This window comes from Cryptococcus neoformans, chromosome 4, assembly GCF_000149245.1.
Source record: "Cryptococcus neoformans var. grubii H99 chromosome 4, complete sequence".
Classification (NCBI taxonomy): Eukaryota; Fungi; Basidiomycota; class Tremellomycetes; order Tremellales; family Cryptococcaceae; genus Cryptococcus; species Cryptococcus neoformans.
Genome location: NC_026748.1, coordinates 181,020 through 208,818, shown reverse-complemented (window position 1 = coordinate 208,818; position 27,799 = coordinate 181,020). Strand labels below are relative to the sequence as shown.

At 48.5% G+C, this 27,799-nt stretch overlaps 11 protein-coding genes and 1 non-coding gene; 8 read left to right on the top strand and 4 right to left on the bottom strand.

The window, feature by feature from the left end:
- Nucleotides 1–861: 861 nt before the first annotated feature.
- On the top strand, nt 862–5,522 carry CNAG_05005 (ULK/ULK protein kinase). XM_012193264.1 has 8 exons: nt 862–1,465; nt 1,524–1,661; nt 1,711–1,933; nt 1,981–2,179; nt 2,229–3,274; nt 3,344–4,210; nt 4,266–4,541; nt 4,596–5,522. The coding sequence occupies exons 1-8, from the start codon at nt 1,325–1,327 to the stop codon at nt 4,670–4,672; spliced, it is 2,967 nt and encodes a 988-aa protein (XP_012048654.1). The 5' UTR covers nt 862–1,324; the 3' UTR covers nt 4,673–5,522.
- Nucleotides 4,770–8,647, bottom strand: CNAG_05004 (GTP-binding protein LepA). XM_012193067.1 has 17 exons: nt 8,304–8,647; nt 8,184–8,247; nt 7,893–8,127; nt 7,545–7,833; nt 7,314–7,484; nt 7,231–7,265; nt 7,091–7,167; nt 6,974–7,039; nt 6,886–6,907; nt 6,744–6,825; nt 6,608–6,675; nt 6,446–6,547; nt 6,363–6,389; nt 6,096–6,310; nt 5,929–6,028; nt 5,736–5,855; nt 4,770–5,661 (listed from the first exon to the last, which is right to left on the bottom strand). The coding sequence occupies exons 1-17, from the start codon at nt 8,576–8,578 to the stop codon at nt 5,528–5,530; spliced, it is 2,082 nt and encodes a 693-aa protein (XP_012048457.1). The 5' UTR covers nt 8,579–8,647; the 3' UTR covers nt 4,770–5,527.
- Nucleotides 8,648–9,135: 488 nt separating this feature from the next.
- On the top strand, nt 9,136–11,344 carry CNAG_05003 (hypothetical protein). XM_012193263.1 has 5 exons: nt 9,136–9,994; nt 10,056–10,089; nt 10,142–10,224; nt 10,284–10,550; nt 10,615–11,344. The coding sequence occupies exons 1-5, from the start codon at nt 9,581–9,583 to the stop codon at nt 11,185–11,187; spliced, it is 1,371 nt and encodes a 456-aa protein (XP_012048653.1). The 5' UTR covers nt 9,136–9,580; the 3' UTR covers nt 11,188–11,344.
- CNAG_05001 (hypothetical protein) lies at nt 11,281–15,177 on the bottom strand. XM_012193261.1 has 7 exons: nt 15,115–15,177; nt 14,818–14,917; nt 14,625–14,682; nt 14,489–14,522; nt 14,259–14,334; nt 13,316–14,097; nt 11,281–13,228 (listed from the first exon to the last, which is right to left on the bottom strand). The coding sequence occupies exons 1-6, from the start codon at nt 15,132–15,134 to the stop codon at nt 14,026–14,028; spliced, it is 360 nt and encodes a 119-aa protein (XP_012048651.1). The 5' UTR covers nt 15,135–15,177; the 3' UTR covers nt 11,281–13,228; nt 13,316–14,025.
- Nucleotides 11,488–13,646, top strand: CNAG_05002 (hypothetical protein; the record flags this gene model as incomplete). The annotated part of the gene is made up of 3 exons (XM_012193262.1): nt 11,488–11,956; nt 12,183–13,294; nt 13,379–13,646. 3 exons carry the CDS (start codon nt 11,488–11,490, stop codon nt 13,532–13,534), a joined length of 1,737 nt encoding a protein of 578 aa, XP_012048652.1. The 3' UTR covers nt 13,535–13,646.
- A 58-nt stretch (nt 15,178–15,235) lies between the features above and the next one.
- CNAG_05000 (hypothetical protein) lies at nt 15,236–18,238 on the top strand. XM_012193260.1 has 3 exons: nt 15,236–16,664; nt 16,731–17,846; nt 17,947–18,238. The coding sequence occupies exons 1-3, from the start codon at nt 15,306–15,308 to the stop codon at nt 18,169–18,171; spliced, it is 2,700 nt and encodes an 899-aa protein (XP_012048650.1). The 5' UTR covers nt 15,236–15,305; the 3' UTR covers nt 18,172–18,238.
- On the bottom strand, nt 18,070–19,194 carry CNAG_04999 (hypothetical protein). Its single transcript, XM_012193259.1, has 3 exons — nt 18,939–19,194; nt 18,736–18,865; nt 18,070–18,677 (listed from the first exon to the last, which is right to left on the bottom strand). The coding sequence occupies exons 1-3, from the start codon at nt 19,079–19,081 to the stop codon at nt 18,270–18,272; spliced, it is 681 nt and encodes a 226-aa protein (XP_012048649.1). The 5' UTR covers nt 19,082–19,194; the 3' UTR covers nt 18,070–18,269.
- A 144-nt stretch (nt 19,195–19,338) lies between these two features.
- Nucleotides 19,339–19,882, top strand: CNAG_12355. XR_001045685.1 has 1 exon: nt 19,339–19,882. It is a non-coding gene; the product is annotated as a hypothetical RNA (non-coding RNA).
- A 235-nt stretch (nt 19,883–20,117) lies between these two features.
- On the top strand, nt 20,118–22,525 carry CNAG_04998 (hypothetical protein; the record flags this gene model as incomplete). The annotated part of the gene is made up of 11 exons (XM_012193258.1): nt 20,118–20,242; nt 20,297–20,533; nt 20,599–20,724; nt 20,782–20,813; nt 21,012–21,050; nt 21,105–21,293; nt 21,343–21,466; nt 21,527–21,793; nt 21,959–21,976; nt 22,055–22,209; nt 22,269–22,525. 11 exons carry the CDS (start codon nt 20,118–20,120, stop codon nt 22,523–22,525), a joined length of 1,569 nt encoding a protein of 522 aa, XP_012048648.1.
- A 371-nt stretch (nt 22,526–22,896) lies between these two features.
- CNAG_04997 (cytoplasmic protein) lies at nt 22,897–24,949 on the top strand (the record flags this gene model as incomplete). XM_012193257.1 has 7 exons in its annotated part: nt 22,897–23,051; nt 23,104–23,526; nt 23,582–23,858; nt 23,920–23,997; nt 24,054–24,212; nt 24,263–24,517; nt 24,578–24,949. The coding sequence occupies 7 exons, from the start codon at nt 22,897–22,899 to the stop codon at nt 24,878–24,880; spliced, it is 1,650 nt and encodes a 549-aa protein (XP_012048647.1). The 3' UTR covers nt 24,881–24,949.
- A 188-nt stretch (nt 24,950–25,137) lies between these two features.
- On the top strand, nt 25,138–27,287 carry CNAG_07802 (class III aminotransferase). The gene is made up of 5 exons (XM_012193066.1): nt 25,138–25,831; nt 25,889–26,016; nt 26,072–26,734; nt 26,792–26,941; nt 27,000–27,287. The coding sequence occupies exons 1-5, from the start codon at nt 25,351–25,353 to the stop codon at nt 27,081–27,083; spliced, it is 1,506 nt and encodes a 501-aa protein (XP_012048456.1). The 5' UTR covers nt 25,138–25,350; the 3' UTR covers nt 27,084–27,287.
- A 48-nt stretch (nt 27,288–27,335) lies between these two features.
- Nucleotides 27,336–27,799, bottom strand: part of CNAG_07801 (aldo-keto reductase) — a 1,346-nt gene continuing 882 nt past the window's right edge. The window contains exons 3-5 of the mRNA XM_012193065.1: nt 27,763–27,799; nt 27,617–27,712; nt 27,336–27,564 (exon numbers count right to left, since the gene is read on the bottom strand). The exon at nt 27,763–27,799 is cut by the window's right edge and continues 448 nt beyond it. Of these exons, the coding sequence (XP_012048455.1) occupies nt 27,508–27,564; nt 27,617–27,712; nt 27,763–27,799 (190 nt within the window). The 3' untranslated portion in view covers nt 27,336–27,507.

The following is a 27,799-nucleotide window of genomic DNA, read 5'->3' as shown; positions in this document are numbered from 1 at the left end:
TAGGCATCATGCACTCTCCCAACGTGCGTTGATTCCGCGTCAATTCTTTTCATCAACAAAGCACTTCATTTACAACTTCATCTGTAGCTAATTACCAAGCCTTGCGTAAGAAAGCTTCAGCACTGTGCCATTAATAAGGTTAGGGCAGGTCATGTAAGTGAATAATTATTTCTTTCATCTTTGTTGCCTATAGAGCGCGGAGGAAGCGAAATGATTCGCGTCTTTTTGTTCCCATAAAATACGATGGTGAACTAATGGCGTACGACTACATGATTCACACAAGAGAGCGGTTAATTTGACCAGACGTTGCAATTGGCCCTTTTGTCTTCATATAACTGGTATGGATGAGCATAACGTGATGATGAGATGTGCGCTATCGATGTATGGTGTGGTGGCGAGACGACTGATATGGGGGAACTATCTTCAAATATTCTCTGTTGAGCCGATCTCGCAGAACAGTCCTACACAACATGTCTAAGTTCCAGGTTTGTATTTCCTCTAAAATTGCGGTCCAAAAAGCAATTGGGTGAGCAGAAGCCATATCGATCGATCATTGTGCAGAAGCCCCTTTTCTAAAGCTGGAGGATCACGTATCGCGCCAGGGGATGGTGGAAATTCGGAAGCGGGAAGGATATAATAGTGACAAGATGTGTATCTACAATACTGCCCTTCAATCTTTTGGCATTCGTTAGTTTACATATATGTATCAGCATTAGAACTGTAGTCCTACTAATAATGCAACCATCCTGTGGCGGCGGCTGCTGACGACCGATTATTGGACAGCGGACTTAAACAAGGTCGTTGTGCACTTTATGCGGGTGGCGAGGATAACGGAACGCACGTCACCAATCGCAATCCACGGGCCAAGGCAGCCGTGAATAAGTAAACATCGACCCACTTCTCTCTTCTATGCTTCCCAATAGTTCTATCACCAGTCCCCAGTCTTTCCAACCTAAACGACCACGAGCAACACATCCATTCCCACAACATCCTTGGGCGGGGACCAATACGGTCAGTCCGCCTCCACTTGCAGCGCACGCCACCACCACCCATAACCATCTCCGTCCCATCCCCGTCCATCGTCTCCATTCACGTACGCGCGCCTTCTCGTCCTTTGATCTTTACATCGCTCCAGGGACTGCGCCTCGCATACTAGACGACTCGCGGGCGGCCTGGACCTCCACACCGGCTGAGTCACGCCAAGTCAGCCACCCACGCATCGCATCACATCACCTTCGCCCTACCGCGACCGCACCGCTTCACACTCCCGCTTACATCTTCCTTCCAGAACACACCCTAACCACTCTGCTGAGCCTTTATAACAATGCCCGACTCAAACTCGCAAGGAGCCAGGGAGAAGGAGAGTGGGCATCATAGGTCACATAAGGAGAGAATAGGCAACTATGTGGTGGGAGCGGAGATTGGGCGTGGTAGCTTTGCTACTGTGTACAAAGGATACCGATCTGTAAGTGTAGTTGAACATGGCCCCGCACTCCGTGGGTAACTGCTGACTCTGCCTGTAGAAGACGAGAGTTCCCATAGCAATCAAAGCCGTCTCCCGCCAGAAGCTCACCAGCAAGCTGCTTGAGAACTTGGAGAGTGAGATCAACATTCTCAAGGTCATCAATCATCGGAATATCGTAGCTTTAACCGATTGCTTTGTGAGCTTACAATATCTTCCACATGAAAGCCAATACTAACGGTATGCAGAAAAATGACACTCATATCTACCTTGTAATGGAGTACTGCTCTGGTTCTGATCTTTCTGTCTATATCAAGCAGCGGGGGAATATTTCAACACTGGATTTTGTTCCTAAAGCTGGATCGAGCATGGCACTCCTCCCGACAAATGAGGAGGGGAAGATCTACTGGCCCCATCCGCCAACTGGTGGTTTGGATGAGAGAGTAACGAGATCTTTCTTGGGACAGCTGGGTAAGTCATAACCACTAGACAGCGTTCAAACGCTAAACAGAATACAGCCCAAGCGATCAAGTTCCTTCGTGCACAAGATTTGATGCATAGAGACATCAAGCCTCAAAACTTGCTCTTACAGCCCGCCACAGAGACCGAAGTAGCTGAAGGACATCCTTATGGTATTCCTGTGCTCAAGGTGGCCGACTTTGGATTTGCGCGGATCCTGCCGGCTGCTGCGATGGCCGAAACTTTGTGCGGTTCACCGTAAGTCATCACATCCACTATGGCGAGAGTATACTGATAAGTGTGATAGACTATATATGGCCCCCGAAATCCTGAGATATGAAAAGTACGATGCCAAAGCAGACCTTTGGTCTGTTGGTGCTGTACTATTCGAGATGTCTGTTGGTCGTCCACCCTTCCGAGCAAACAACCACGTTGAATTGCTACGACGTATCGAAAAAAGTAACGATAAAATTGTCTTTCCAGATGAAAAAGAGCGGGATTCTAAATCGTCGGACGAGACATCAATACCAGTCTCATCAGATATAAAAGCTCTTATTCGTGCATTGCTAAAGCGCAAGCCGAGTGATCGAATGGGGTTTGACGACTTTTTCAACTGTGGGGTATGGGACGGTCATATGACCGAGAGTACAGAGGAGGAAAGCTTGAGTTTAGATGTCTCAACGGATAGCTCCACAGGGCTTGGGGAGAGTGATCGGATAAGGCAAATGGTGGCAAGCGCAGAACAGTCGAAAGACCGGCTATTACCAACCAGAGCGCCTCAGCCGCTTGCGGCCGATGCTGCACTTAACCCCCAACCTGCAGTATCTATATCAAGGGACACCTCTGAAGGCCGGTCTCGCCTCTCTACACCGCCATCCCGACCAACTCCTACCCGCCGCTCAACACCGAAATATTATGTAGGCGACGCCCCTCCCTCTGAGCCTACCGCCATCATACCCCCATCCCCATCTTCTGCGCCCACCCCAACCCCCGCCCCTGAGCCAGGCCTTACAACTCAACAGTCACCAACATCTCGGGCTAACCCCCGGCCTATCATCACAGCCGCTTCCTCAGCGCAGCGTAGGATGTCGGGGAAAGGTGATGCGAGGGAAGCTTCAAGTGTTGAAGAGGCCGCCCCGGTTACACCACCTTTTACGGGTCCGTCCCCGACGATGGCTCGTCCATCTAGGGGTATAAACGAGGGCTCACCTTTGGCGACTGCTCCGCCGATCACTATGGGCCCAGATGGTAGATTAGAGAGGTCAAGTGCGCTTGAGGGAAGCACATCAGGCGTGGGTACGGATTATGTGGTTGTTGAAAAGCAAACAGTTGAGATTAATGCTTTGGCCGACGGTGAGTAATGAATCAGAGTCTCCTCCTGAGTGATGTGGCTGACATTTTTCCTTCTTTTTTTTTTTGCAGAGCTCGATCAAGCCTCGAAGCGGCCCATGATAAGACGAAGCTCTCGTGGTAGTGTTGTCTCTCGTCCTGTCTCATCCTTCAAACCAATCAGTCCGAATATCACCAAGAATGATCCGACCCTGGGACAGGTCTCCTACTCGCCACCATTTGCCCTTTCTTCCACCCCACCATTTGCTATGCAAGTTCCAAGACACACTTCTGGAGGCAACCCATTCCCTCGTAACCCCTCCATTCCTTCCAGCCTCAATGCTTTCCCTCCCACTACAATATCCGCTTCACCATCTTATGGCCAAGACGCCGCTGCTCGATTCGGTGTATCTCCCGGATCTCTCCAAACAGGTGCGCTTGCCAGAGCACTGACAAACACCGCTATTCGCCTCATAGGTACTTCCGCCAACACCGCGGCAACGGCCATCGCCCGAGCGACATCCAAGCGTCGACCCAATATTGTTCGTGTGAGCGACATGGATGCTGCGGAAGATGAACTCTTGCGCATTGTGGAAGATCTCGCGCGCAAGGCCTTTGTGCTGTTTGAACTCGCGGACGAACGTCTACTTGCTCAGACACAGCTAGCGCAGACGGCTCGTACGTCCAGCACGCCCACAGGCTTGACGGGTACTACTCCGCCATTCAGTATGCAAGCTGCTGCTGCTGCCCAAGCGGGCAGTCGAAGGAAGAGTAGTTCTTCTTCAATGAACAGCGAGGTATGGATACTGAGGCAGCAGGAAGCGGCGGCGAACGATGCGGTGGTTCTGTACATGAAGTCGTTGGCATTTATCGTCAAGGCGATGGACAAAGTAAAGAGGTATTGGAAGAGTAGAACAGATGTTTCCGACGGGTATGTGGCGAGTCAAGAGCTGAATGAGAGTAAGTTTTTTTTTTTCTTCTCCAGTCGTCAAATCACAACACTAATAATATGCAGTGGGCCAATGGCTTCGTGCTAGATTCAATGAGACCTTTGAGAAGGCAGAGTGGGCTAGAACCCAAGCGGGTGATACCCTTCTCTTCCCAGACTGGCTTGTCCACGACAAAGCACGAGATACCTCTCGCCAGGCTGCCGTTGCAGAGTTGCAAGGCGATCTCACGACTGCAGAGCAAGGGTACGAGACGTCATTGTGGTTGCTTCAAGCCTTACTGGATGAGAGTGTATATGAGAATGGGAGTATTCCAGACGAAGACAAGGTCGCTTATGAAAGACGTGAGTACCGAGATTATCACTCGCATGAAATATGAGCTGATTCGCCGTCTGTAGTCATGGTGCCTATCAAGACCAGGCTTGACGCCCTGAGAAAAAAGTTGGCCGAGTCATCAGGAATGACCACTAGGTAGATCCAGCATCGCTTTTCGGTCGTGCGTCTTCATCAAACATCGAAATTCATCACCAATGCGGTGATCCATTCGTATACCAGACCCCTGTTACGACACGCGCTTGCCATTTTCACGAAGGATGCCAGGGGCTTTTCTCCACCTCAGACAGCTTTTCCGATTTTTTTTTTCGCTTGCTTCGCGTCTTTAATTGTGGCTGTGGTCCCGAATTTGGCCAATTATGATGGTCTTCTACATCATTATTCGTTGCACCAACGTACTTGTCTATATCGCCATTTTCGCTTCCACCCTCGTTCTCACCCTCACATCAACCCAGATTACAAACTCAATACCCAAACAAATCTGCATCCCTCACCCCAAATACAGTCCTAGAAGACCCCGGCTTTCATACATACGCAAACGAGAAAAAAAATTAGCATAAATTAAACGAATTATCACATCTGTACATACACCACTCTCTTTGTTGTTAATGATAATAGGCTAGTGCTAGCGAAACTGATCTATCCTTTCTCCAACCGGCGGAGCCGAGGTTGGACTTCCTCTGAAAACTATTTTGTGAACTTTTAGGTACAAAGGAACTATCTACTGTTTGGTTGTATTGTTAATGCCCAGCGTGTGCTGGCCAAGTTAGACGATTTGAAATGAATGCGTGAGCCTCATGCAATATCTACTTAACATATTCGGGTTAACTGCAAAAAATCAAATGATGGAAGGAAAAACGGAAGGCCGCGACCCTAGTCGTCAAGTTGCCAGAGAGGGCCTCCGGTTAAAAAGATATACATCGTCATCGTTGCATTATGCTTGGGTATAGTCATGCTTGGTATGTGAATGCAAAATAGGAACAAGTTTTCCTCCCGCCTATTTCCTTGGTCTAGATGAGAGCACCTTGTAGAAAGCTGTTTGAGGAATCTCAATGCTTCCGGCGAGCTTCTTCAGCCTCTTCTTTCCTTCCTTCTGCTTATTGAGATGCTTTAACTTTCGATCATAATGACCTAACCAGGAAAATGATTAATACTCAGGTATCATTCTGGATGTAATGTTTTATGTGAGGGTGATGATGGCTCACCTCCGTACAATCCAGCAGTCACATCCTTTCTAAACGCCTTAACGTTATCACGCGCGATGACTTTGGCGCCGATGGCAGCTTGAATAGATAATTCAAATTGCTGACGGGGGACAACTTCCTCTGTACAGAAAATGGGGAAAAGGAATCGTTTAGCAAAACATGTCCCTCGCATGAGCCGCAAATGGCAACTTACTGAGCTTTGTCACCCAAGCTTTACCGATCGACTGCGCAGCCAATTTGTGTACAATCATAGCGAGAGCATCTACAGGCTTACCGTTGATGAGAATATTCATCTAACCTCGTCAGTCAGCAACACTTCCAGCGTACATTGCACAAAATTATGAGAGAGAAAGTGCGCACCTTGACAAGATTAGACTTTTCATATCCCGCTTCCTCATAATCAAATGACGCGAATCCAGAACTCTGACTCTTCAATTCTGAAAAGAATTCCGTCACAATTTCAGATAGGGGGAGGGTGTATCGAAGGACGGCACGATCGCTGTTCTCCAGGACGCGATATTCTTGTTGAACGCCTCGATACCGAGCACAAAGGTCCATCATAGGTCCAATATATTCTGTAGCAATAACTGTCAGCCATGGCAAGAGGATATTGAAGGGAATACATGCCGTTGGGGACAAATATAGTGGCATTAACTTTTGAACGTTCATCAGTGGCGATTCATTACCCTTCATGCTCGGCCAATACTTACTCATAGGCTCTTCGACATGTGATACTTTCATCTTTGAGTCGCTGACTTCTGGGAATTCGACCGGGTTTGAGATGTACACCTCTTTCCCATCATTATAAACGACTATTGCAGACGTTCGTCAGCCTGAATAAGCAAAAACGACAATTCCCCAAAGGTGCTCACCTTTATATGGTACTGTGGGTGCGGTGACGATTACTTCCGAGGCATATTCGTCCTCAAGACGTTGCTTGCTGCACATCAAGTTCAGTCGCAAGATAATTCAGAGTGTATAGAGCATGTTGAGGAAAAGAACACTTACAACACATCCATATGCAATGTTCCCAAGAAACCCAATCGGAATCCCTGACTGAGCGCCGCAGACGATTCACGCTGGACGGAGACTGTCATAAACAATGCCGTCAGTTACTATCATTACGCTGTACGATCAGACAAAAACATACCGCTTCGGTCATTCAATGTCAGCTACGGACCCAAGTAGCGGACCGTCAACAAACAAGATCACACGTATACGTCAAAATTGGCACCTACACGCTCGATAGATTCTTCAAGTTTAGGGAAGTCGGCGCTATCCATGGGGAAGACACCAGCATAAACCTTTGTCATGTTCATCAGCAGAGTCATTTCGGATACAAATAATGGGCTCACCATCGCTTTCATGGGCTTGAATCCTGGCAAAGGTTCGACGAGCTTATCAGCCCAACAGATGGTATCGCCGATAAAAGCTATAAAACATGGATCAACTCTAGAGCTCGAGGAGACAATGTATGATACATCAGAAAACGCACCTTCTTCAGAGTTCTTCATGTTACAAACGATATACCTGCATATCATCATGAGTCAGATTTGCGTGACTTGGCTTGTGACTTACCCGACCTGACCATCCTTGAGCTCGTCTACAGGTACTTCGTCTGGGTTGTTGATACCAACTTCTAATATTTCGTATTTCCTTCCGGCTTGCAGGAATCGGACTTTATCGCCTTTCTTGAGGGATCCAGAGAAAATGCGGACAAGCGAGACGACTCCTCGGAACTGGTCATAGCTGATGAATACACTGTCAGCCCATCCTCCTTGGATCAAAGTCGACAGTGTTTGGACATACAAAGTGTCAAAAATCAAGCCTCTGAGCTTTCCATCATCCCCGCCCACCCAGGCTCCCGGGGCTGGCAACCCCTCAATGATACTATCTAACACCCCTTCCACGCCCAGCCCACTCTTTGCGCTGATTTGCATATGCTTGCTCTTTTCTAATCCAAGAGAACTTTCGATTTCTTCGGACGTTTCTTCGGGGTAAGCGTGAGGGAGATCGACCTTGTTGATGACGGCGAGCATCTCGAGATCGGCTTCGAGGGCGTGGTGAAATACAGAGAGTGTTTGGGCCTGGATACCCTCTATTTAACGGTTTTATAAGTGATCGCCCCCACATCCAAATGGGGAGTATTTGACGTACGGGAGCAGTCGACTAGCAGTAAAGCACCCTCACAAGCTCCCAAACTTCTAGATACCTCGTAACTAAAGTCGACATGGCCGGGTGTATCGATCAGGTTGATCAAGTACTTGTGCCCGTCTTTGTGCTGGTATATTAACGATACCGTCTGGGCTTTGACTGTGATGCCTCGTTCTCTTTCGACTTTAAGCTTGTCCAGGAATTGCGGCGAGGAGGATGTTGGAACTGTGCCTGTCATCTACGTAGATTATCAGCTTCCGGAATGTTCAACCTCGAAAACGATTTATCATGCACCTGAAGCAGACGGTCTGCAAGAGTCGATTTCCCATGGTCGATATGCGCGATAATGGAGAGGTTCCTTGAGCCACATCAGTATAATAATTATCAAAGAATAGTGGGAGATTTTAGACTCACCGTATTCTCTCCGGTGGAAATTGACTCATATCCACCGTACGCTTGTCCACTGAAGATGCAGAAGGTTTCGCCAGCCTTGAAACACTTGTTGATAACGATCTCGCGCTCCGTATGGTATTTTGGATTCGAGGCATTAAGCTTCGCTTCTCGAGACTGTGTTTATGTCCCAATGGGCCGACCAATGGATTTGCCAGGGTTGTTTCTACAGGCCGGAAAACACGATTTTTCGATAGGCATTGCGGACAAAACCTCATAGCCCGGGATAGTGAGCTCATTTTAGTCGGATCGTGCTGGCTTCGAAGCCTATCTGTGTTTGTTTTTATCACTCAAACCGGACTCTATCGATACCGACGAATCTCGAATTCATGTCTTCGAAAGTAAGGACGGGGATTCATCACGTGACCTTTAAGTGAGCTTCAGGACGGCGATATCCGCCTGATCATTGAGATGTGCGACAAGCAACACTTCAGATCAGCCACTCTGATGCATGCTGAACCGTCTTCAAATCTGATAGCCAGCGTGAGCCATATCATTCAATCGAGTAATTAAGAATAAGAGACCAGAAGCGAAAAAAAAAAAAAAAAAAGATACTCAATCTTCGCAATCCCCTTCGCCCCTGCGTCATCATTATTTCTCAATCATCTCAGCAGTCAGCCAGCCTTGTTCCGCGTCCGTCGCCGCCGAGCGGTCATCGCCGATACGACGAGGTGGCCCGGACGCTTCGGCCGCAAGATAAGCTGCGTGGGAAATGCAGTGATTGACGACAGCACAGAAGTGGATGAATTGACCAAGGCTGCTCTCTTTTCTATGCTCTTCTGCCCTTCAAGGTAGGCTTCATCGGAGGATGGATGAGAGAGGAGACCAGAGTACGGGAGATCGGGTGATGAAAGCATGGACGTTGCTGCTTGGTTTTGCATTACTACGGTTTGCATTACTTATGTACGGTGGCGAGGATGGCTGATGAATGGAGATTATTTTAATCCTCAGGCACAAGGGCTGGACCTGATCAACGCGATAAATCTCACGTCGTACAATTATCCGCATCCGGCATATGTGGGTCCCCCGCCTGGCCAAGCTCGACATACGGGTCTCGGCCACCAATATATAACACCATGACAAACTTTTACACCCCCAATGATGAATGCCCGAGCTACTCATCCAATAATTGACTCTTATAAATCAAGACACCACTCTCTTTGTGCCAGCCACATCAACTACGCTCTCTGTTCGTCTTCATCTTTACCCTTAACAACTCCAGCCGCAATCAACATCAACCCATGCCAGACTTTAGACAGGTTACAACACCTTCGCGTCTCTTCATTCTCCCCTCCTACTCTTCTATGAGCAGCCCTTCAAAATATCTGCTCCAACCATCTATAACACCAATCCCTATCCTACCACAAACGCAAACCGCCCCCACGATGCCATTCCGTTCAAATGTTGAGACATTGAATTCGGCCACACCATTATTACCAGAAAAAGAGGAATCATTTTTTCACAACCTCTGCAGAGGACATTGGCATTTTCCCTGGCGGCGCCATCGATCGAACAAGTGTTCAAGCCATTATTATGGACATGCAAGATTACGGGGCTGTGTTTGGTTATTGTGGAAAATTATGCTGGCGATGCTGATAGGGATCTTTCTGTATTGGTGGGGATGGCAAGATGCAAGAGATCAGAGATTAACTCTGGTGAGTAGCACCTTTTTGTTTTAATTCAGATACATGACATTTAAACTTTCGTTGTATTTAGTTTAATCAATTACAACAACTACCCATCTCAATAAGTGAGTCGCGCGTTTTGAGCTGTGGCGATACACGCGCTGATCTCAAGATTAGATACTACCATTTCAACAACAAAAGGCGTGACAAAGATATGGGCGAATAGCCATAACGATGAAATGCAAGGGAAAGATGCTTTGGTAAATCTTCGTCCACCATTTGTTCCTCATAAGCACAGAATCTGACCAAATGACTATAGACCCTCGCTCTCAAACAAGGTTTTGGATATATCGAAATCGACACCCATCTTGATACAAGTTCATCGAAGAACTCATCTCTGACACTCCTTACTGGCCATGAAGTTTCGGATCTCAATTCTAATCGTACCGTCAAAAATCTTTATCTTGACCCGTTACTGGCAATTCTGGACGCGCATAACCAAGCTTGGACACCTGGAGGCGAGAAGAATTGGACAGGCGTATATAAAGATGATCCTCGGGAAGAAGTAACTTTGTTCTTCGATATAGTGAGTCTCCTGCTTCTATATCTTCGATTGCCGCTGACGGAATGCGCTTTCCCTGTGCGTTAAGAAATCCGACGGGGACGCAACATGGCCATACCTCGAAGCCGCTCTCCAACCATTTCTTTCCAAAGGCTACCTCACCACCTACAACACAACGTCCAACACTCTTACTCCAGGTCCATTAACCGTCGTTGGAACGGGTAACACACCTTTACACCGAGTTTACTACTCCCCTTTACGCTACATCTTTTACGATGCTCCCCTGTTAGAGCTGTACCACCCTTATACCTTGCCTGCAAGCCAATACGGACCTGAAACAACAATCCGCTGGCACCCAACCATCTCACCTATCGCTTCCGCCAAATTCCCACTCCAGTCCTACCTCGCCCTCGGTCCCGGATCAAGGGGAGGGGGTATCAACCCGTTTAGCTGTAATTTGAAACTGATGTCGGCGATCGCAAAGGAAATGGGGATCCAGTCAAGATGGTGGGGGGTACTGCATAAACCGGGATGGGCAAGGAGGATGTTATGGGAGATGATATGGGAGAGTGGGGCAGGGGTTATAAATGCGGATGAATTGGAGGATATGGGGAATTGGTTGCGGGCACATGAGGGGAAGGAGAGGAGTTTGAAGTGTTGAAATTGCTTCATCTTCATAGAAGCTATCTACTGTTTCCATAGTACTTATAAGAGATTATAGTTGATTACTAATTGAGATACATAGATGTGTAGCTTGATAATGTACACAGTGTACAGTAGTACGTATATAATAATGCATGTTGTTAAGTTCGAGTGCACGGGCCTTTCCATACAAAGATCAAAAACAAACAACAAAGCACCCTTCAGCGACGATTCATTGACCCATTTCAACTTTTGACTTTTGATTTTCATTCAAACCACCAGCAAGATAAAACACCTCAGGAAAATATACAGACATATCATGAGCAAGACGCAGGCGTCAACACAGATGGTGAATCCGTCAGGTATGACGAGTTCCAAGACTCAAATCCCAGCGGGTAACAGGGAACCGACTTCAGAGACTGGCTGTACTCCAAACAACCATGTCGTTGAGCAAGGAATGAACAAAGTGCGTACCTTGGGTGACGCGCAAGAAACAAATGAGGCGTGCAAAAACGGGGATGGTGATGAGGAAGAAGAGGCCGATGTGGAGGGTATACTTTCCCCGAGTATGGACACTAGCGCCCTCCTCTCACCAGAAGAAGAAGTGGAAGATACTCCTCGGGATCTCAATTTTCGATCCATTGTTGGCCTTGGTCTTAAAGGGGTTACAATGAACGATTCGAGTACCGTCATCTCGTCCGAGCACGGAGACCAACGCGAAGAGCACGTACCCGAATCAGAGCTGACTTTGAACAATCGGGACGGTTTCTCTTTCCCTTCTATTCAGAGTAGGCGGATCACAGTCACTCCCATTACAACCCCTACTCCTAGCGATACCGACCACACCAGCCAGGGGAGCAGCTCCACGGACCCCACAACTCCATCGTCTATATCCCCGCCCCAACCTTCCACACCATCCACGCCGATCTCTTCGCAAGCCCAAGCACCCCGCTCATCCACTCCCAACTCGAACATGGGCACGAACACAAACATGCACCACCTGACGACACCAAGGTGTACCTTACCCAACCGCCGTCCGACTGGGTGGATCTCTTCCTTTGGTCAAAAGGGCATTGTCAGACATCCCAGTCCCCCTCTCCGTTTCATCTCTGGTTGAGAATCAACACCAGCTTCCTCTTCCCCCAAGGGCTGTAAGTACTGCCCATCATCATCCGGCCGGCCAGAGCCCGAGGGTCACGTCTGTACATGCTCAACAGCCTGGGAGAAAAGTGAGCGGTACGATGCAGTACGCTATTGCGCCTCGTGATCATGTCCCGGGGAATGGGGAGCGAATCATAGAAAGGGGAAGAGTGATGTCAGGATACTCGGAAGTCGATATAGATGCGGGTGTCGAGTTTGATTTAATCCATGCCGGTGCTGATACAGCTCCCCTCAACGGCGAGCACCACGAAAGCGAACACCACATAATGAGGGAAGAGGAAGAGGCGATAGAACCAGAGGAAGATCGATTGAGATTCCAAGTATCGACAACACAGGATGAAGATGAAATATGGATGACGTATGTGAGACAGCAGCTGGGAATGTTGTTTCCTGATTTCTTTTCGACTGATCCGGATCAGCTTGCTCGGTCGGCCGAGTCTGCAGGGTTGGAGGGTATTACTACTCAACCTCAAGATGACGATGAGGAGGGTGAAGGGAATAGGAGCGCAAGAAGTACTTCTAGAGTCCAAGAGGTCGGAAATGATCCGTTCTCACCCTCCGCCGGCGATACGAGCTTTACGACAGCTACGTCTAGTACTGAAGATTCGTCCCTTTCCCTCGCTACGCCCCCACCCACCGGTCGGCCTGACCACGGTCATAGTCTCGGAAGGATGATGGGTGGAATGGGAGGAATGGGGGTGCCGAATGTGAGGGAGGAGATTAGCGGGCTGAAGGACGAGATTATGAGGCTGAGGAGTGTGGTTGGTGGACTGGCTGAAGGGTTGAGAGCGGAGGTGGCAGAGGTGGCAGAGGTGGCAGAGATGGGGGAAGATGATCAGGATCAGCAAAATGCCTTCATCCCTGGACCAGAGGGGGGCGCGGAAGACAGTGCTGGGGACCTGGTTGAAGGAAACATCCACGTTGAAGAGACGAAAAATGATCAGCTACCCAAAGCCTTTCTGAAGGTAAGCTTTGTCAATCCTTACCCCGCCCCCAAAAAAGATCGTCCTCCAAGGCCTGAGAGGGAAGTACTGATAGATTAATCATAGACTGCAAGTCTTTCAATTTCAATCCTCCGCCTTCTTGACAGCTTGGTTCACCTCCCAGAAGGATCAGCTATCGGAAGGAGTGACGAGCAAGTCTTTGGAGAGAACAATCTTGGTGGTATTTTGCATTATGTGTCGGAGTTGACAAAGACGGATTGATCTATAGGGTGGGAGGAGCGACTGTAGATGAGGATTATTAAATATCTTGCTTAATGACAGAAGAATGATTTTTTTTTGATTGACAGAGAAATGCACAACTAGCTAGCTTGTATCAGCTTGGACAAGGGCGTTGGGTCGCCCTCTGCTCGCCTTGAATGGCAGGAAGTGATGCAAACAAAAAGGGCAGCTCAATGAGAATGGGAACCGAGAAATGAAAGAGGCGGCATACCCAGGGATACTCAATAATAGGAAATTTGCGTGCAAAACCCATTTCCGCCTGCCAAACTGTGGGTCATCAACGGCACAAAGATGCGCCAAGTCATCCAGATTTACTTGGACAGCTTTTTAATCAGTCATATGAACGTGCTCTATTTGGCCCGATTTCGACTGCTTGATGGGGTCAAAGATGAGTCGTTAAATACAGGACTGTCGATTTCATGCACCAAACCAAGTCGGCAGTAGTAGATAACAGTGCGTTATTTAACCTAGATTTACTTGATGAATGCTTGAAGACGGGCTTTGTCGAGGATTTCATCTTCTACCAAACGGCCGGTTTCTTTGCCCTGGTACCAAGAAAACGTGATCATCATCAGTGATGTTCTCGTCCACTGTTCCTCCTTTTCAAGAGGAGAATACGACAGGGGAGAAGATAAACAGAAGGGAGATGGGTAGAGAGGAGAGAAAGGGAGAACGGCAGGTAAAGGGACGAATTTAGTAGACTCACGTTTTCAAGGCGTAAAATCGTAGGAACGCTGTTTACATTCCATTCCGTCCTAGCTTGGTTGTTTGGGGTTCGCCACCTTTTTAGGCCATGATAATGAAATTGCAAGGGAAGGGGAGAGAAGAGACGGGCAAGAGAAGTGAAGACAAGGCGAGGTAGAGGAGAGTAAAAAAAAAAAAATGAGCCAGTTTGTATGTGATAGCTTGGGACTTTGCACTTGCACTTGCACTTACTCTTGTCGGTTCCCAACCCAGAAGATGGCAGCATCTGCAACATCCTCATCAGCACCTTTTCTTTACCCTGTACCCCTTCACCCTATTGACGGAATTATATAGGGTGAGAAGGTAAAGAAATAAAGGTACAACTTACTAGGTTTATCGGGAGTGTCAAAGGTTTCTTTCACGACGTTCTCTACCGCTCTACAGTCCTGCATGTGTCAATGGTATGCCCAAAGAAACATTGAAATAAATCAGCTCAGCGTCTTCAAATAAGGAAGTATCGACCAATCTCCTGGTCCGAGTGGCACTCGGGCTGCATGGAGATACAGAGGAAATAGACTGACAGGGCACCACATCTGACCGTCGACGATGTTCGAGTAAAAGACGATGTATGATACGGCCGGAGCGGTAGGCCCGTTGAGGGCATTGAATACGTGAGGATAGCTGGTTACGTGGGGTACCAGCGTGTGTGATAGGGACGGATATGTTTTTGCGTTTGGTTGGGGTTCACCGTCATCGGCACGTAGCAAGAAAACAGTCAATGTGAATGTCGAAGCCAAATGCGCATGTGGAGAGCAGCAGCAGGTTGAGAATCGCAGAAGATTAGTCGAGGTCCGCTAGCTAGAGATGCATGGGCTTACGGCGCTGTCTGGAGAGGCATGTTGTGCAATAATGAAGCAATCTGTGGATATGTATTTGGAGACGAACAAAGTAGAGAGATGAACAAGGGTAAATAATTCCCGATGCAAGACGCGAGACTGCAAAGTCTGAAAACATCACGACGTATCGCCTCAAACTCCATCTCCGTTCTCCCCCTCCTCCTCCCCCCGCCATGTCCCCCCGACCGACACGCAAGGCTCCACGCCCCATCGCACCCCTCCCCGCCACTGCGAACACGGTGAACACGGTGAACGTGTCGGGCCAACTTGACGTCCAGCTCGGCACTGGCGTCACGCGGCACCACATTGGAGATGAAGACGACGACGGGGGTCGGGAGGGAGGATACGGCGCGCAAGATGGAGGGCCAAGTCTGGTCCCGGGCCCGCTGGTGGGGCAGGATGCGGATGAAGGGGCGAGCGGGAGTACAAGTCGGGGTGGGATTGTGGTGACGAGACAGGTCACGGTGGAGGTGCAGCCTCTGTCCAGGAGTACGGGGGAAAGGAGGAGCGCGCGGGTGAGGGGGAGAGAGCGGGATAGGGAGGAGAAGCCAGATGGGGGACGGCCGGAACGACTGGAACGGCCAGTGGAACAAGTCAATGTGGACGGGCAGCAAGCAGCAGGACAAGGATCAGATGGCGCGGTCGAGCAAGAAGTCGAAAAGCTCGTGGGTCTCCCGTCGAGCGGGACAGAGGTTACGGGGACGGGCTACAGGCCAGCGTCGACAAGCGGACAGCCAAGTGCAGCCATACCGCAACCAACAGAGTCTGGCGTCTCTGGAAACAAACCACAGGCAAAAGTGTCTAGCTCAACAACAACGGCAAAACTAGCAAAACCTGCCCCGCCCAGGAAATCCACGCCCAGGACCAAACCTCCAGTTCAGCCCAAGGGAACATCCTCAATCCCCACTACTAACCTAGCAGCCGCATCAGCACCCACATCCACGTCCACATCCACAGATCCGAAATACAAAGGCAAACCCATCGAGCGGCGTGTTCTCCCTGCCCGAATCCGTCGCGCAGCCGGAGGAGGTCTGGACGGCATGCGGGATGTCGAAGAGATGGTTGTCGATTGGTTACAACGCTGGGGCGAGCCCGTCACGACGCCTCCGGACGGCTTACCCATCCTCCTCACTACTTTACCGCTCGAGATGCTCAACCCTCCACCTGTATTCACACCAACCTACTCCTCTTCCGGGCAGGCGCAATCAAATGGACCGCCAATAACGTTGACTCCATCGCGTAAGATTGATCCGGCATCGACAGGTATGGTCACAGTCAAGATGGAAGGCGCGGATGCGCTCGTGGATGTGAAAGGAGAAAATACATTGGGGAAGGAAGAGATGATTGAGACGCCTGGGTGGGTTATAGTCAAGCCTGGAGAGGATGACGAACAGGAAGCTAGAGAAGAGCTGGAGAATGGACCGTTTGCTGGGATCGGGAGTCGGCCTGGGACTGGGACTGGGACTGGGGGTGTCGGGAAAGGTAAAGGAGTTGTCAGCCCCGTCAAGAGGTTACGAAGGATGCATGATGAGGTATGTCTTTTTTTTTTTTTTATTGTTAGAGATGATTAAGGGGGACGAGCTAATATACTGGATCAGCCTGAAGAAGATACATCCGACGCGCACTACATTCAGTTGCATCGCAAACACGAAGCTTTTGAACGCCGCCAACGTCTGCGCGAAAAAGAAAAACTCCAATTCGAGCGGTACAAACTGCGTAGCCGGATCGACCTCTTGCGCAACTTGTCAAAACCTGCTTGGGCATCGATCGTAGCGACCATCTTGGCTAGGGACGAAGATGGTTGGAAGAGTGGGAGAGCAAAGGTGGGGAAGGAAGGAGAGGAATGGTTGAGGAGGAGATTGTTGAAAGAAGGTGAAGAGGTGATGAAGCGGTATGAAGAGCTTTTACCTCCTGAAAACCGGAAACACAAGGCCGGGGCTGGCGTCAACACCCATCAACACCACCTCCCAACAGACGCTACTCCCAACTCTACTCGTTTCCCATCCCCATCCGGATCAACGTGCGCATCCAGGATCCAATCACTTACACCTGAACCTACCGTCCTCCCTGCGCGAGTCGCTGCTCTTCGGGACCCTGTGCTGGGTTCGACGGGTAAGCGCAAACGCTCCAGTATGGGTACGAGCAAAGATCGCCCTTCGTCGGCACTTGGGGAAAGGAACAGGGACAGGACTGAGAATGGAAATGAAAAGTCGGATGGAGTTCAAGAAGAGGAAGGCGATTCATCAGGTTGGAAGAAAGTGGCCAAGACGTATACAGGGAAAAAGCAGAGTGTTCAAAGTACGCGAAGACCGGATGTAGATGGAAATGGAAATGAGGGCGAGGCTCAAGTGATGAATGACGGCGATGGCGATGGCGATGGAAATGGAAATGGAGAGGGTGCAGAGCAACCATGGAACCAACATTCCCTGCTAGATCCCATGTCATCCTCCCACCGCCCACCCCAAGTCTCCGCCTCTCCACCCCGACCACCGCCATTTTTCCCACCCCTCACCGCCTCCGGCCTACCATGCCTGATTGAAGCTGCCTCCCGCCGCGAATCCGCTCTCCAAGAAGCCAAAGCAAGTAAAGCCAGAGCTGCCGAACCTAGAAAGGGAAGATTGATAAGTTGGGAGAAGACGCGGACGAGTACGAGGTTGGGTGTGGTTAGCCCTTTTGGTTTACCAATACCTGGCGTGGTAGAATATAAATACGAGGTAAGTAAAGGTCCTCTGCGAGAATCGCATGAAGAAAAAAAAAAAAAAAAAAAAAAAAAACAAAGGGATGGCGAGGCTGATAGTGTTGATGATCATCTAGTTTACGCTCACGGAGGAAGAAGATTTCTGGCCGATCATAGCCGAACGCGAGGCGACTGCGAATAGGCATCGAAGAGAGAGTCTGTTGGGTCAGACCGGGGTGAACGGGTTAGAGAATGTAGGTACGAGTTCAAATGGGAGCGTGCATAACGAGGGATCTACCCGACAGGTGGAGCAGACTGCAGTGTCGGGAACAGAAAAGATGGAGTATATTGTTGTATTATAGAGAGGTCCAGCTCCCTTCTCCCTACTTGTATAATGATATAGTAATCATGCATAATATGTCATACCGATGCACTAACCCCAAAAAGAAAGTTTACCTGTTCACTCTTCTTTAACCCTTTCCCTTTCCCCTTCCCCTCGCCGTCTGTCTTCTGCTTGTGCCCAGTTGCCAGCCCATTCCAATCCCCTTATCACATACGGTACACCCATGCCTGCCACTGTCACAAATAAAATGATCAATCCCACAGCGGGTAGGGCGGTATACGGTAGAAATCCAAAAAGGAGTGGTTCAAGCGTAAGATGTAACGGTGTGTGGAATTGGTCGTCTGAAAGCTTGGGTTTCGGTGGTGGGATGGTAAGAAGGGAGGAGATGAATGATGTGAGGTGATTCATGTATGGTATATAAGGGAGAACGGGAGGGTGGTGTGGAAATCGGGGAGAGAGGGCGGCAGCGTGGAGCGTAAAGTACCCTGGTGAGAGGGGGGGGCTAAGGGTGATTTTGGTGGGTGACTAAAGTATCATCGTCAGTCTATTGTTTTTGTCTTGCAACGAAGCAATTATGTCTTACTGATCCAGGCCATGAAGCTCTCAAGGTCCAGCTTTTATATGACCCCTTCATATTCCCCATATCCAATGCAAACCATCGTTCAGGCGAACTGTCTGTCAGATTGAGAGTCGACGTCTCGTAAGGCGATATCCTAAATTGCCGCATCAGTCCCGAAAAGCAGAAGCAGCTGTATACAATGATTTTACATGCAACTACAGACGTACGTGTATACCAGAGAGTCTGGCGTGGGGTATGTGGTCGTGTGTGGCGGTAAAGGTAGACGAAAGTTGATAATTTCAGTGTCTGCGCGTACACACAAAGCTATCAATGAGAAGACGAAGCAGCAGTAAGTTATTGATGTCCTCATGGCGGGCTATGTGTTCCTTAATGGAAGCGGGGGAATATCCCGAGGGACTCGGTTGAGTTCTCCAAGGTTTCTGTAGAAGGGAAAGAGTATGTTTTCGTAGAGTTCGCTTCCCGTTCATCCGTCTGTTGTTGCATCTATCGACCGCGTTTCTTGACATCATCATCATCTGGGCGACATATTTATTACGTAAAATAAGATCGTTACACTTCAATATAATAGCAATACATATGCTCTGCATTTCCATTCACCAAGCTCCTCTTCCATCCCCCATTACTATTGCACGTTCCAGAGATTCGCAGCCATCAACTTCTTACCTTGTCCGACACAAATCTCCCCGCCTTAAATTTACTGTTCGTTCACGAAGACTGCGGCCATACCCTACCATTGCGCATTAGCCTTGCATTATGCATGACCTCGGCCCAAATCGCTATCGCCAGTCCTTCAGTCGACGAATGAGCTAAGGAGAGTGACTATTGCAACATAAGTCCAACAAACATAGCATATGTAGCAGTATGTCAGCTCCTTTAGGAAAATGATTGGTACATAGGCCCCAAGGCTTGCATGAACCAAACAAGTAGAGTGATCGATAAGCGTGAGGTCTCAAACATGGATTATCAGTAACCTCTTCATTCGCCTTAGCTGCAACCCAAGATTCATCGTCTACATTCTGGAAGAGCAAGCATCTCTACAATACTCCTATGCCTTGCGTAGTCAGTGGTATTAGTATAAGTAGAATAACGGGATCAAAAGGGCGAGGGGGGGGTACATTCTTTTCCGTATGTATGTATCTGATCAAGTGTCCCGATCTATGTTCGTTCCGATTTTTCGTAGTTCTCTTGACAAACGAAACGACCACAGCCGTTCCGTCAGTTCCGTCATAACGAACGAAGCATCACAGGCCAATCCAACCATGGAAACAAGGTTAACTTAACTGTAGTAAGCTGTGGGCGATAGATGGTATCTGAACGCCAGTTATAATATATCGCAACTCATAAATCAAGTTGTAAGACAACTTTTCGGACGTGGGCGATCTATAATGAGCTCCTCGACAACATCATCAGCGGGTGACCGGAAAAAGCCACGCCAATTGACTCGCGAAGAACTGTGGAGTTCATATTGTGAAAAGATCACGAAACAAGAGTATCTAGATGCATTAGACAAGTAAGCATCTATTTCATGCAGTTTCTTCATATGGCTGAACCAACCATCTTAAAGTTATACCCGGCCGACCGAGTATCCACTTAAGCGCCGAACATATTATTTGTTCCCTCCTGCTGTGGCTGTTGAGAAGCAAGCCGTGAGGTTGTTCAAGCTCTCACTCAGAGATAATGCTGCTCAAGGTACGACAAGTGTTGTGGAGGAAGCTTTTGAGATGTTAAAGCTCTCGTCAACCTCCGAGGGTATCTTGGAGAAGTGTTTGGCGCACAATGATCTGAAAAGAGCGGGCAATGTGTGCGTTTCGGCGGCAAAGAGGCTTTCTCAGGGATAAGTGCTTTATTGACTTTAGTTAATCGTAGCGAGTTTCGAAAGGGGAATTATCTCGCTGCTCTGCGCAAATACTCTGAGAAATGGAACTCTTACCTGCCATATCACGTCGACGCATTCCCCAAGGATCATCCGTTACGAACTAAGTTGGGAGAGGCGTAAGTTAGAGCTGCTTTATCTCGCCTTTTGATCCGATGGCTAAATCGTATCATCAGCGAGGCTTCTTTATTCAACAGCATGTCGGCTTGTTTGACAAAACTCGGCAATTGATCACTCAAACATAATGAGATACAGCAAGGCTCGCTGGTTATTGAGCAAGCGTTTAGATGTATCTGGGTTGTAATGGACCTTCGAGAATTTGCGACGGTGCGATCGATATACAGCTCTTGCAAGTTTTTTTTATGAACAAAGACGGTCATTACTATCACTAATTTTTATAATGTAGGCCGCCGAGCTTGTGATTTGATTGATCAGCTTTATCTTGGTAAATCTTTGATGAAGCACTCCAGTCCAAAACTATACCAGCACCTGATATCAGGGGGGCTTAAGAAGAAGGCGAAGATCCTGAATCAGCTCTTCAAAATTCAGGCCGACTCTATACAGGATCTGGACATGGACAAGCTTTTCAAGGATGTCTCCTCAGATCTGAAAGTCAGCCAGCCAACCCATAAGATAACTTCGGATTTTGGCCCTTCTGGATGGGCAACTACATATCTAAGACCTAAAGGTAAGCGACATCCAGGTTGGTAATTCAGTGGCTCATTATGCCAAACTAGGTCAACCTGACCCCGAAGCGTCGAATGTTACATACCAACAATGGCATCCACGAGAACTTGATGAGTCTGAGTTGTGGCTTGCATGGGATAGGCCAGATTCAGGAATACCAGACGCGCATATGGAGTGCGTAGGCCTGATTGTCATTGCTTATCTTTCTAAAGCACTATTAACCATCGTAAATAGGTACCTCAGAACACCTGCTATCTACAGCGACAAACGCTGCGTCTACGAGCTTTTACCCTCCGGGGTTGTTCAGGTTGTTCATTCACTGAGGCAGCATTGCTGGTCAAAATTATCCATATACGAGATTGTCTTCCGACACCATAACAAGGATTACGCTGGAGAATTGTACTTTGAGACGGATCATCGGCGGTTTCAGGCATCTGTCAAGTCACTCCCTCTTAGCGACCGTATTGATTGGGCAGTGAAAGAGAAGGATGCGGCGAATAAGTCAGTAAACATGTTCCTACCAATAGAATAAGCCATCTTCTGACCAATATATGTCAGGAAATATAAATCTGGTAACTTTCAAGGAGCACTTATTCAGTACTTTGATGCGTGGGTCAAGATAATGCCATTTCACATACATGCTCTTGCGCCTTCAGATCCTTTAAGAACAAGGCTCGGTCTTTTGTAAGTCGAGATGATGGAAACCTGGTGACATATGTTACCGGCATTTTGCTGATATCCACTTATATTCACATATAATAGCGAAACAGCTATCTGGTCGAACGTGTCTGCGGCGTTTCTGGCTTTGGCCAACCTGGACAGAGGTGCTGCGCACTTCAGGCGCTTAGGCTTCATGAGCGCATGGCTGGCTTTTGCAGATAAAGAGTATGCCACCGTTGGTGTCGTCAAGGATGCTTGTACGTCTGAGTCATATTATCTATAGAAAAGTCCCATTCCTAATTATTCACACAATTAGGTAAACGAGCATTGGCCTCTGTTCCTCCATGGGACCCCGTACGGCAAGACGAAGATGCCATTGAGAGCATGAAGATGATCTGGCAAACTCACATAGCAGTTTTGTCTGTCCAAAGCAATGACAAGCGAATGTTCAGGGAGATTAGCCAGAGCTTAAGGGGGATGAATGCCCCTCAGCTGTTTATTAAGCAAATAGGTCCGCCAATGTGGTATGAGGAATTCGAAGCGATGAAGCACGAAAGGGGCTGGTTTAGATAGTGGAATTTCGGGCTCATGAATATCTTGATGGACTCATGTCAATCAAGATCTATTCATACGGTGAGATAACATCTTCGCTGCAATTGAAAGAGCTCGCCATATTTGCATATAGCCCAAATACAGTATCATCTGCCTGCCATTACCCACGCAACCGTACGCACGACGCACCATGGACCGCCTTCTCTTCGTTCGATGGGGGCCCATGAGTATGCCGTTACGTAAGAGAGACTTATGGACAGCTCCCCCACGCAAAACATTTTAATAATATGGCAGAAGACCCTTTACCTTACTCCTTACTCTCTTGGTACTCTTTTTGAATTAACATTTTGTACAGTTTTGGTACATTAATAGCGCATTCAGGCCTTTGAAAGATGTCATCTACCAACCAAGGGCGTCTATCAGCATTCGTCTCCTTCCCGTCGCCTTACACTCAGTCACTCTTGGTACAAGCGCTAGTTTCGACCCTTCCTTCTTTGTCGCTTTCTCTGGCGCAGTTCCCTGAAGATCAACCTCCAGCTTTACAATGGTATGTGCTTTGTCCCTTTAATGTCAATTATCTGACAGATTTTGGCCCATAGGGCAGACTATGATCTCATGTCATTCGACATCCCTCACAAAAACCCTTCCAAATACCTCATCTCCTCATACATCTACCGCAAAGCCCTTATCCGAAAACATCAACTCCACAACACCATCATCGCATACCTCGCAAAATGCTCTCACCGAAAAATTCCTTCCATTCTCTCCCCCTTATCAGAAGGAGCTGTTGGAGATGGGGGTGGGACAGATGTGCTAGGTGGAGGTGCGCCAAAAGGGTGGATAGTGGATTTGCAATTCGCAGATGAGCTGGATGAGGCGTTGATGGATGATTTGTATGAGCTTGACGTGGGAATGAGGGAGAATGAGGGAAAAGGAGAGGGAGAGAGGAGGTGGTGGATTTTGAAGCCCGGATTTGCCGATAGAGCGCAGGGAATTAGGATGTTTTCGACTGAAGAGGAGCTGTGAGTGGGAATATACGGATAATTGAGTGTAGTTTCTGATGATATTTGAACGCAGACGATCAATCTTTGAAGAGTTCGAACCGCCTTCCTCGGACGAAGAGGATGACGATGAAGACGAAGAAGAAGTAGATGATGATGATGAGCCAGAAAGCGAAGAGGCCCAGCAACTGGCCAAGGGCGGGGTGGATGGAATGATAGACATGTTAACGGAAAAGGCTGTCGAGCTTGGCTTCGACGGTGAAGATGACCGAGACGCGGATGAAGAAGAGTATAAGGATGAAGAGGAAGGTACGGGTGTCATGACTTCCCAGCTGCGACACTTTGTCATCCAGGTGCGTCGCATTCTTTGGATATTTTGTGTGAACTTGAGCTAATGTTTGACATCTGACATAGGAATACATCCCTAGACCCATCCTTTTTGACATTGCCCAGATACCTTGTGAACCACCATCACCTTTAGAAGGTTACAAAGTAAGCATCTGTATTGATTAGTGTACGTATTGCGGTTGATCATTGATAAACTTTAGTTCCATCTCCGAGCGTACGTCCTCATCACCGGCGCGTATACTGTCCACCTTGCTCGGACCATGCTAGCCCTCTTCTCCGGCTCACCTTATGCTCCGCCCAGACCGACGGAAGATGGGCAGTTGGACCTCAGACCGCATTTGACCAACACATGTCTCCAGGTGAGCTCCCTACATTACTAGCTCTAGCCCTCTCTTATCACATGACTTAGACGGATGCGTACGGTGCTCCTGTTCCACCTGAGGAGCTCGTCAAGCTTTTCTGGGAACTGGAGGGGATTTCAGCTTTGGATTGTTCATCCTCGCCATCATCCGATGGCAAGTACTCCTATATATCACGAGGAAAAATCACAAAAGAATGGTTGGACAAAACGTTTGCAAAGGTTGGAGATGTTGTAGCCGAGACTGTTAAAGCTGGTGCCGAGTGCGGAAGCTTCGGGTTGCAATTCATGCCCAATGCATTTGAGGTGAGTACCCCAAAGACATGAAGAGTGTTCTATGAAGAATTGAACTTATTCTCTTTTTAGATCTTTGGTGTCGATCTTATCCTTTCTTTCCCGCCATCGTCGCCCAAGTCCACGTCTTTGCCTATACCAACAGTTACTCTTCTCGAGTTCAACGCTTCTCCCGACTTCCACCAAAGCGGTGACCGTCTTCGATCCGAATTGCTTCATATGTTTAAGGGTGTTATCCGTCTAAGTGTGGCGCCGTTCTTTGGTGTTGAGGCCGCTGAGGACGATGAGAGGTACAGAGGAGAGATGCAACTTGGAGAGGAGCGATGGGGATGGCGACTGGTCGGAAAGGGAGAGGTTAGAGGGTCAGAGTGGTAATGCGCGTGTAGGTCTAGACTTTGATTGGGCACCTTGTATCATAGATGCAGTTTTTCTCGTAATTTCTCGCTTACGTTTTCCAATGTGAACCTCTACTCGAGCCTACCCTTGGTCAGTACCAGACGGAAGATCCAAGGGTTCGCGACTGGATCGGCCATCTCCGAGTATCTCTTTTTTTATGCCATGATGAATGAATGACGGCAGCGGCATTTTCAGGCACTGCCTTATTCCTTATCTCTGGTCGGTTGATTTTGTTTGCCGAATTCCCATGAAGAATAGGCAGAGTTGGTTCGGAATTGGAAAAAAATACACCAAAAGGCCAAATACATCGCAGAAGAGGTCCAATCTTGCAGACAGAGGTCCAATTCTTCATAATGGAGGTCCAATCCTTTATATCGTCCAGGGATTCGATTTGACCTCGTGTTGGGGTGGGTGGGGCGGTGAGATGGCGATATAAGAGCCGATGGTTAATGGGATGTATATCCCCCTTCCTCCACACTCTTCCTATCATACGTACAAAACTCTCTTTCACCTCACAGTTGAAAGACCGAACACCGCCCATAACCATGTCCCCTATCGCTCTCAACCAAGGCACTCGTGTGTCCACTACCCATCCCAAGTCCAGCGTCGCACCTACCCCCATCTCTACCTCCCCTACCTCTACCCATCAGCTCCACCACACCATCCCCAACCCTGTAGCCACCAAAGGTGACGGCATGCACTTTACCCTTACCACTGGGGAGACCGTACTCGACGCCGCCGCAGGTGGAGCTGCCGTCTCTTGTTTGGGTAATGGGAACTCTGAAGTCATCGAGACCATGTATGAACAGGCCAAGGAGATGGCTTATACCTACCATCAGACTTTGGATTGTGAGGGTAGTGAAAAGCTTGCCAAATGGTTGTGTGACAGGAGTGAAGGTGCCTTGGTAGCTGGTGCTTTCTTGAACTCTGGCACGTGGCATTAATACACTCGACAGTGATGATTATGAAGGCTGATAAGATGCATAGGTTCAGAAGCCATTGAAGCTGCCATCAAAATGGCTAGGCAGTATTGGGTCGAGGCAGGGAAGCCCGAGCGCAAATACATCATTGCCAGATTTCCATCTTACCACGGTAACACTCTCGGTGCCCTCGCTGTAAGCCATTCTCATGTCCTTGTCGCTACCCTCCATTACTGATCACCCATTTCAGATCGGCAACGCCCCCGGCCGTCGGGACATTTACAGACCCCTCATCTCCTTGGCCGCCTTCCACCACGTCACTTCTCCAGTATACAGACGCTACGCCCACCCGGGCGAAACCGAAGAAGCCTATTCAGCCCGCCTGGCTGATGAACTCGAAGCTAAAATCCTTGAACTCGGACCTGAGAATGTCATCGGCTTTTTCGCTGAACCCGTGGTTGGCTCCGCTCTCGGAGTCATGCCCCCTCCAAAGGGCTACTTTCCCGCCATGGAAAAGGTCATCAAAAAGTATGGAACGCTCTTCATCATGGATGAGGTTATGAGTGGTTCCGGACGGGTCGGCCAGCTGTTCGCGCATCAAGCTGTGGGTGAAGGGGTTAAGCCTGATATCATAGCTATGGCCAAGGGTCTGGGAGGGGGCTACGTTTCTATCTCGGGTGTGTTTGTTGGTCAAAGTGTTGCCGATAGGGTGAGGGAAGGTGGCCAATGGAAGAATAGCCACACATACCAGAACCACCCTATTAATTGCGCCGTTGCCGCTAAGGTTATGGAAATTGTCGAGCGGGAGAATTTGTTGCAGAATGTGAGAGAGAGGGGAGAGCAAATCCTGGAAGAATTGAAAGAGGCTGCGAAGGGGGTGCCTACCATTATCGATGTTCGGGGTAAGGGGCTGGTGAGCATTTGTCTTAACTCGCCTCGATAGGGGATGAAGAGACTGATGATCATGCAGTTTATCGGCGTCGAACTCGATGGCCCTTCTTCTCTCAAACCCCGTCTCGCATCTCGCGTTAAGGATCAGGCGTTCAAGAACGGCCTCATTGTCATGGGTATCAGCGGTACCATCGACGGCGTGGAAGGTGAAACCACCATCATCTGTCCTGTAAGTCTGGCATGCATCTTTTCTGTTGTTTGGTACTTTCTGCTTATTGTGATTCTAGGCATACACCGTGACCAAGGAGCAGATCTCTGGGATTGTTAGGTTGTTGATGAAGAGCGTCAAGGAGGTTGTTGAGGAGCTCTAAATCTTCCGATGTCTTGTATTTGTTGAAGTTTTAGGTTGTACATGTCAATCAGTTGTCGAAAAAAATTGTGTTTAGTCGTCTTTTGTCAGATGGAAGTTTGGCTTGCAAAGAGATCATCACTTGAGATATTAGAGTCGAGTCATAAACATACGCACGCCCCAGGGGATATGAATTGTTCGAATACCTTGTAGGCTGCCAGCAAATCCTTAAGGCCTTTGATATCAATCGACTCGCCAGATACGAGCAAGTGCCCAGACAGGTTTTGAATGGCAAGGGTGCACAAATAAGCTCTTCAAAAAGTGGCAAGGATTTTGAATGAGGCTGGGAAAACATTCGAGTGGTTCATATCTATACATTGTTGCCTAGACTCTTTATACTTCTTCGGTTGGAAGTATCCTCCCCTTTTAAGGCTTCTACAAGCGACCTATTCGCAGTCCACGACATCCCAATCAGTAACGAGGTACTCATCCAGGCCATCAAGCTATTTCTTATCAGGATATTATATTATATGAACGATGTGCAAAGTAGCTTACCTCCTTCATCTCCTCGGAAGAGAGCTCAAAATCAAAGATCTTGGAGTTGGAAACAATTCGCTTTTGAGACACAGACTTGGGGATGACAACAAAGCCCTAAACAGTACATCAGTCGCGTATGAGATTGAAGATGTTTCTGAACGTACATGCTGGATGCCCCACCTCAACATGATTTGAGCAGCA

What these genes read in the sequence shown, in the direction of transcription:
- CNAG_05004 (XM_012193067.1), bottom strand. Translation starts at nt 8,578, where the DNA reads ATGAGCTCACTATCCCGGGCTATGAGGTTTTGTCCGCAATGCCTATCG. An exon ending in TTTCCACCGGAGAGAATACG is followed by an intron (nt 8,248 to 8,303) that starts GTGAGTCTAAAA and finishes ATGTGGCTCAAG; the next exon opens with GAACCTCTCCATTATCGCGC. An exon ending in TTGAAGAATCTATCGAGCGT is followed by an intron (nt 6,908 to 6,973) that starts GTAGGTGCCAAT and finishes TTGGGTCCGTAG; the next exon opens with CTGACATTGAATGACCGAAG.
- CNAG_05000 (XM_012193260.1), top strand. Translation starts at nt 15,306, where the DNA reads ATGTCCCCCCGACCGACACGCAAGGCTCCACGCCCCATCGCACCCCTC. An exon ending in TACGAAGGATGCATGATGAG is followed by an intron (nt 16,665 to 16,730) that starts GTATGTCTTTTT and finishes ATACTGGATCAG; the next exon opens with CCTGAAGAAGATACATCCGA. An exon ending in TGGTAGAATATAAATACGAG is followed by an intron (nt 17,847 to 17,946) that starts GTAAGTAAAGGT and finishes ATGATCATCTAG; the next exon opens with TTTACGCTCACGGAGGAAGA.
- CNAG_07802 (XM_012193066.1), top strand. Translation starts at nt 25,351, where the DNA reads ATGGGATGTATATCCCCCTTCCTCCACACTCTTCCTATCATACGTACA. An exon ending in ATGTTCGGGGTAAGGGGCTG is followed by an intron (nt 26,735 to 26,791) that starts GTGAGCATTTGT and finishes ATGATCATGCAG; the next exon opens with TTTATCGGCGTCGAACTCGA. An exon ending in AAACCACCATCATCTGTCCT is followed by an intron (nt 26,942 to 26,999) that starts GTAAGTCTGGCA and finishes TTGTGATTCTAG; the next exon opens with GCATACACCGTGACCAAGGA.
- CNAG_05003 (XM_012193263.1), top strand. Translation starts at nt 9,581, where the DNA reads ATGCCAGACTTTAGACAGGTTACAACACCTTCGCGTCTCTTCATTCTC. An exon ending in TGCAAGGGAAAGATGCTTTG is followed by an intron (nt 10,225 to 10,283) that starts GTAAATCTTCGT and finishes AAATGACTATAG; the next exon opens with ACCCTCGCTCTCAAACAAGG. An exon ending in TAACTTTGTTCTTCGATATA is followed by an intron (nt 10,551 to 10,614) that starts GTGAGTCTCCTG and finishes CTGTGCGTTAAG; the next exon opens with AAATCCGACGGGGACGCAAC.
- CNAG_05005 (XM_012193264.1), top strand. Translation starts at nt 1,325, where the DNA reads ATGCCCGACTCAAACTCGCAAGGAGCCAGGGAGAAGGAGAGTGGGCAT. An exon ending in GATTAATGCTTTGGCCGACG is followed by an intron (nt 3,275 to 3,343) that starts GTGAGTAATGAA and finishes TTTTTTTTGCAG; the next exon opens with AGCTCGATCAAGCCTCGAAG. An exon ending in CAAGGTCGCTTATGAAAGAC is followed by an intron (nt 4,542 to 4,595) that starts GTGAGTACCGAG and finishes CGCCGTCTGTAG; the next exon opens with TCATGGTGCCTATCAAGACC.
- CNAG_04999 (XM_012193259.1), bottom strand. Translation starts at nt 19,081, where the DNA reads ATGAGGACATCAATAACTTACTGCTGCTTCGTCTTCTCATTGATAGCT. An exon ending in CCAGACTCTCTGGTATACAC is followed by an intron (nt 18,866 to 18,938) that starts GTACGTCTGTAG and finishes GCGGCAATTTAG; the next exon opens with GATATCGCCTTACGAGACGT. An exon ending in GAGCTTCATGGCCTGGATCA is followed by an intron (nt 18,678 to 18,735) that starts GTAAGACATAAT and finishes ATGATACTTTAG; the next exon opens with TCACCCACCAAAATCACCCT.
- CNAG_05001 (XM_012193261.1), bottom strand. Translation starts at nt 15,134, where the DNA reads ATGCCTCTCCAGACAGCGCC. An exon ending in ACGGTCAGATGTGGTGCCCT is followed by an intron (nt 14,683 to 14,817) that starts GTCAGTCTATTT and finishes TGACACATGCAG; the next exon opens with GACTGTAGAGCGGTAGAGAA. An exon ending in CGATTTTACGCCTTGAAAAC is followed by an intron (nt 14,098 to 14,258) that starts GTGAGTCTACTA and finishes TCTTGGTACCAG; the next exon opens with GGCAAAGAAACCGGCCGTTT.